General features: G+C 37.1%; 1 protein-coding gene across 2 annotated transcripts; it reads right to left on the bottom strand.

The window, feature by feature from the left end:
• Positions 1–567: 567 nt before the first annotated feature.
• Positions 568–3263, bottom strand: LOC149173503 (pentatricopeptide repeat-containing protein At3g02490, mitochondrial-like). 2 transcript variants are annotated; one of them, XM_089424630.1, is made up of 2 exons: positions 1341–3263; positions 568–789 (listed from the first exon to the last, which is right to left on the bottom strand). In XM_089424630.1, exon 1 carries the CDS (start codon positions 3151–3153, stop codon positions 1531–1533), a length of 1623 nt encoding a protein of 540 aa, XP_089280756.1. In that variant the 5' UTR covers positions 3154–3263; the 3' UTR covers positions 568–789; positions 1341–1530. The 2 variants fall into 2 exon arrangements, with proteins under 2 accessions (XP_089280756.1, XP_089280755.1); XM_089424629.1 differs by having other exon boundaries at positions 568–1257.
• Positions 3264–5217: the final 1954 nt, after the last annotated feature.

Consider the following 5217-nt stretch of genomic DNA (forward strand, 5'->3'; position numbering starts at 1 on the left):
GTCAAACTTGACTTGTGATGTGACAAAGACTCGACAAACGGAAAAAGAGGAAAATTTGAAGGTAGCTTAATTTTCATGTAGTGATTCTAGGATAGGATAGGATATATATATATATATATATATAATTTTCAACCAAGCAAACCTGCAGATGGAGAAGGCGAGGACAGACTGTATATCTTTTTACTGTCTTTTTTAAGCTTACAAAGAAAAACAGATATCTCGCATAACAAGACTGAGTGAGGTTGACTGGCCAACCATTTACAAAAGACCCGCAGGCAAGAAAATATACAGTGCTAGTCTTCACCAACAACAATGACCCGATAACTTTATTCAGTATTTATCACTTGTATCAGATAACTTAGGGCATTGAATATCCAATTGGACTCCAATTTCTGCATTTGATAAAATCAAATAAACTGTTTTTCAAATCAAAGTCACCAGACTCAAGTTGGCACAATATTCGTTTTAACCGAAGGATAAAATTAGACCTGTGATCTGACAAAGACTCAACAAACAGAAAAATACAAAAAAATACACAATTTCTAGAAAAAAAATTAATATTGTGCATTGAAAAATGAAAAGAATACACTGAATATAACGCAAAAGTATTACATTTGGAATCCCAAAATTATAGAATTAAATACATCATACATCAAAAATGCCATGGACCATGACATGAAGCCATGAACCAAAATGAATGCAGATGTCGGTTGACAATGCCATGCCTTAGCTTGCTCCAAGATGCCCAAAGCCTCACTAGGCAAACATCCAGAACTCTAGTGCCAAACCCTGCTCCAAAACCCAGATAGAGAAAAGTGAAAAAGTGCGAGTCAAATGGCCTTTCTGGCCCTTTTTGCAAAGAGTCGATGTCTGGACTCTGACCCAGGCTGGCCAACAAACCTGGCCAAGTCTGACTGAGACTCAGCAGATCTTGCCAAAGCATGTCAGACATGGTCAGGTCTGACTGAGTCAAACACAACTCTGGCGGGCCAGACAAGGTCTGATTGATTCTAACCAGATCTAGTCTGAACGGATCCATTCTGAAAGTGGGTTGGGTATACAGGCTACACAAACTAGGTCAGCTCCTGTTACTATGCTTAAAATTGATATTCCCCCTCTCCAAAGGTACCAAAGCTTGGAATGATTGTTTAGTTCTAATAGTATAACAAGCTTAAGTTCATACGGATTTTCTATCAATCCCTGATTCTTTATGCTCTATTTCAATGGAACCATTAAAATTCTTGACGATAACCATATCTGGACATCAAAACAAGAAATTAAAAACGACAACATATTTGTGTTGATAGAAAAAGGACCTGTAAGCATTCAATTAACAATACCTGCATTGAAATTGAGCTCCAACATCATCCATTTATCTGTTTCTCGAATGTATTCCAGCAGCAATAGCATGCACCTGTGAGGCCTGTTTAAGATTCAAATCTCTCAAAATGGCCAAACTTGTTCTTTCCCATTTAAATCCAGCGGCCTTTGACCAGGTTCTGTGAATAAAGCAAAAAATATTCTAAGTTCTTAACGCCTAGTCAATTGCACCTTAGACCCCTTTTTCTTCTGTCTAATACTCTGAGCCGGTTTTGGAGTGATCATCGAACCAAAAAGGCTCAAAATCTCAGCGTTCGAACGAATTTCGGAAGGGCATTTGTAAAGTAAATCCTGAGCTTCAATCTGTTTGCCTGCCTTACAAAATGCATCAAGCATCGCGAAGTATGCTTTGACAGGTGCAATGCGCTTTCTTCTCATGTTGTTCAGAAAATCCAGAGCCCTGTCCACCGTCTCACTCTTAGCATAAATCTCATAGAAAGGATCTACAAAAGGTGGAAAACCCCCATCCTTCATTAAGTAGAAGACCTTTAAGGCCTCCGGCAGCTTCTCTGCATGGGTCAATTTCTTTATCAACTCCTTGAATGTAGCCTGTGAAGGTTTGACATTTTTCTCTTCTATCATTTGACAGAGAAATGAGTAGGCATTATCTACTCTGTTTTGATTGCAAAATGCACTAACTAAAATTGCCAAGACTTCGTAATCGGCCTGACATCCATCTTCCAGCATCTGTCTAAAACAGGATAGTGCCTTATCTACCTTACCAGCCCTACAATGTCCATCAATTAAAATGGTCCATGTCTTCAAATCAGGAATGCAGCCCAGTCCTTTCATCTTCTCCAAAATTGTACACCCTTCATCCAATCTCCCAGCCTTGCAGAGCCCATAGACAAGTTGACTGTAGGTAATATTGTCTGGCACAAAACCCGCTTTCCTCATAGCATTCACAACATCTTCGGCCTCATCAAATCTACCAGAACTCGACAGCGATCGATGAATTCCATCGTAAACAGCCTTGTCAAGATAACCACCACCATCTCGGAAAGCTTCTACCACTTTAAAAACTAGATCAATATCAGGGCTACTGAACAAAGAGAGCTCGTGCAAAACTGTACTACAATTCTGGGAAGAAGGCTTACTTTCACCATTATCCATCATCCAAATAAACAAATCTACGGCATCTTTCATCATTTTTCTCTTGATAAACCTTCTAAGGACTACTATATATGTCTTTATATCCATCTGGTATCCCTCATGACCCATTTCATTTATCAAAATCCAGAAAAAATCAATGTATTTGTTACTACCCACAAGTTTGATCATTGCATTGTAAGTGATAGCACTATGCTTAAAACAAGTTTGCCTTCCAACCCACTTGAAAAATTCCAATGCCGTTTCAGGGTCTTCTCCCAGGGATTGAAGTACAGATAATACGGTATCAATGCAGAACTTAATTTCAAGAGAACCCAATTTATTTTCAGTCCCTTGACACCATTTTCTTTGTTTTATAACTCTGCAGATCAATGCAGAATCCTCGCCTTTGGCTGTGCTATTTTCATCAACATTCTCCCGTGAGGGTTTTGACGAAAATGGGCTTTGTAGGCACAATTTCTGAATGTTTTGTGCAAACCCTAACGTTTTTAGCTCGCATGTTTGGGGTTTTAGAGAATAACTTGTATGTAAAGCTTGAAAATGGAGACTTCGGCTTACCGGATCAATCAAAGGCGGGGTTTTGAGTGGATTGACCAACTCCGACTTGTTCAGGTAAATCTGCAAAACCCTTCCGGGAGCCAAAAATATCTTTGTTCTCTGCATTTTTGCGGGTTCTGCTTCAGCTTTTCTGCTAAAAAAACACAATTCAACTAGTATTTCAAAGTGGTGTTGTCATGGGTACTAAGAAAACTCGCGAAGGGTTTAAGGTGGGGTTATTTATTTGATGTGAATATAAAACTTCCCAGAACATTAAATGCTGAACGCAACTACACGTTCACACTGGACACACGATCAGAACATATGTAGTTGTTAGAACACATTGCTAAACATCTTTCCAAAACCTAGGTTTAATTAAATCCTCTTAACTTATAGGAAACTCTTAAGACCAAACAAGCTCAATCATTTATAGATTTCATAGCAGTTTATGCCAAATGATATATATTTGTGCATGGTTTAGGAAAAATAATTATGGTTAAATTGAAAATTTACATTTTAGTAAAATTATTACTAGTTGTGATTTTTAGTGTTAAAGGTTAATTCTATCAATAGACACTTTTGTGTGAATGTTTATAGAGATCATGAGATCAAATTAGGTTGAGCTATTTGAAGTTATTAACTATTTTTTCGTTTTTTAGAAAACTAGGGAATGATAGGGAATTCACAAAGGTCTAATAAGGTGTTAATGTTTTCATTAAAAACACTTAAATATTGAAAATAAATTTATAATGAAAACAAGGTAAGAGATTTATTTTCACATGTTAAAGAAGTAATATTAGAAACAAAGTTTTAATAAAGTGTCATGAATATCCATATATTCATCAATGTGAAAGATTTTGAATAAAACTAACAATGTAACGTTGAAGAGTCCTCGAGATACTATTATAAATTGTTGTAATTACTTTCGTGTTTTTGTCCAGTGACTAGCCCAACTCCTCAGACTTGTAAGTTTATATGAAATCAATGGGTGAACCATCCCACTTAAGTAACAAATAAAGATTTAAACAATTTTGCTCTACAACACTTACAATTTTAATATGAAATTACATTGAATAGTTTATATTGTTTAATTTATATATGACTAAAAGATATAGTGTTATCCTCCCACCTTGTAAACCTTCATGTGACATCACTTATGGGCATGCAAGTTCATTGTTTCAGGTGGGCACCTCTAGAGGTAGAACTAGTTTGTCTAATGATGACAAACAACACATGCTTAACACTGCACCCCTAACCTCCTAGCTTCTACTAATGATGGAATCGGGATTCTCGAATATAGTTATCAATATGCTCCACCCCTTGGTATTTTTACGGGATTTTATGGCATTGATTTGGTTAATTTTCGCCTTCGCCTATAATTATTCTCTAAGACTTGGTGTCAGTTCTTTTGCATGTCAATTCAATAGATTGACATGCAAGTTTCTTTCCTCCCAGTGACTTATCTTAGTGAGTTATGGTCTTATATCTCTTTGCTCACCTTTTGCACTCACTTGTCACTCTAGGCCATTTATCCCTTGATGGTTTGGACCTAGGATTTAGTGTTAGCTTCTATACATCTTGTGATAGTTCATGAGAGACCTTGTGACTATTGTGGTGGTGGAGTTAAGGGCTAGCAAGAAGGGATGTGGGCTCGTTCGCATGTAGATACCTTGGATCGGTTGTCAAAGGGAAAATTCTCCCACAAATTAGAGCTCAAGTCGAAGAGTGGAGACTGGTTTAAGGGGGGGAGCATCAATGTTTATCATATTCAGATGTGGTAGAAGTTGTATCTACATGGGTTCTGAATGTTGACCACACCTATGGCAGACAAAACTAATATCTCTACACCATTGACTTGTATTGGTTTATGAAGGCTTTGTTAGGCAAAGTTCTATTTTACAGGAACTATGCAAACAAGGAGATTCTTCTATTATTAGACGACATCATTTTGCAACTCAAAGAAATGAATGAGTGCTTTATGCATATCGAGGAACCATTGGCCCTAGTATATCTCCTCCTCGCCCTAATTATGAGGCTCCTGGTCCAATTGAGGTTAATACCTCCCATTCCACGTAATTTGTGATATCTCTCTTTAGTTGGTTGTTTTTTTATTTTTAGTCATCAGCCTAATAAGGATGTTAGAGTCAATACTTCTAGATTATGCATGTAGCAATTGATAATAGGATCTTT

Source organism: Pinus tabuliformis, chromosome 4_2 (genome assembly GCF_031772625.1).
Source record: "Pinus tabuliformis cultivar Carrire ecotype Pingquan chromosome 4_2, CPIR1, whole genome shotgun sequence".
Lineage (NCBI taxonomy): Eukaryota > Viridiplantae > Streptophyta > Pinopsida > Pinales > Pinaceae > Pinus > Pinus tabuliformis.

Coding starts and splice junctions, on each gene's coding strand:
- LOC149173503 (XM_089424630.1), bottom strand. CDS start 3,153: ATGCAGAGAACAAAGATATTTTTGGCTCCCGGAAGGGTTTTGCAGATT.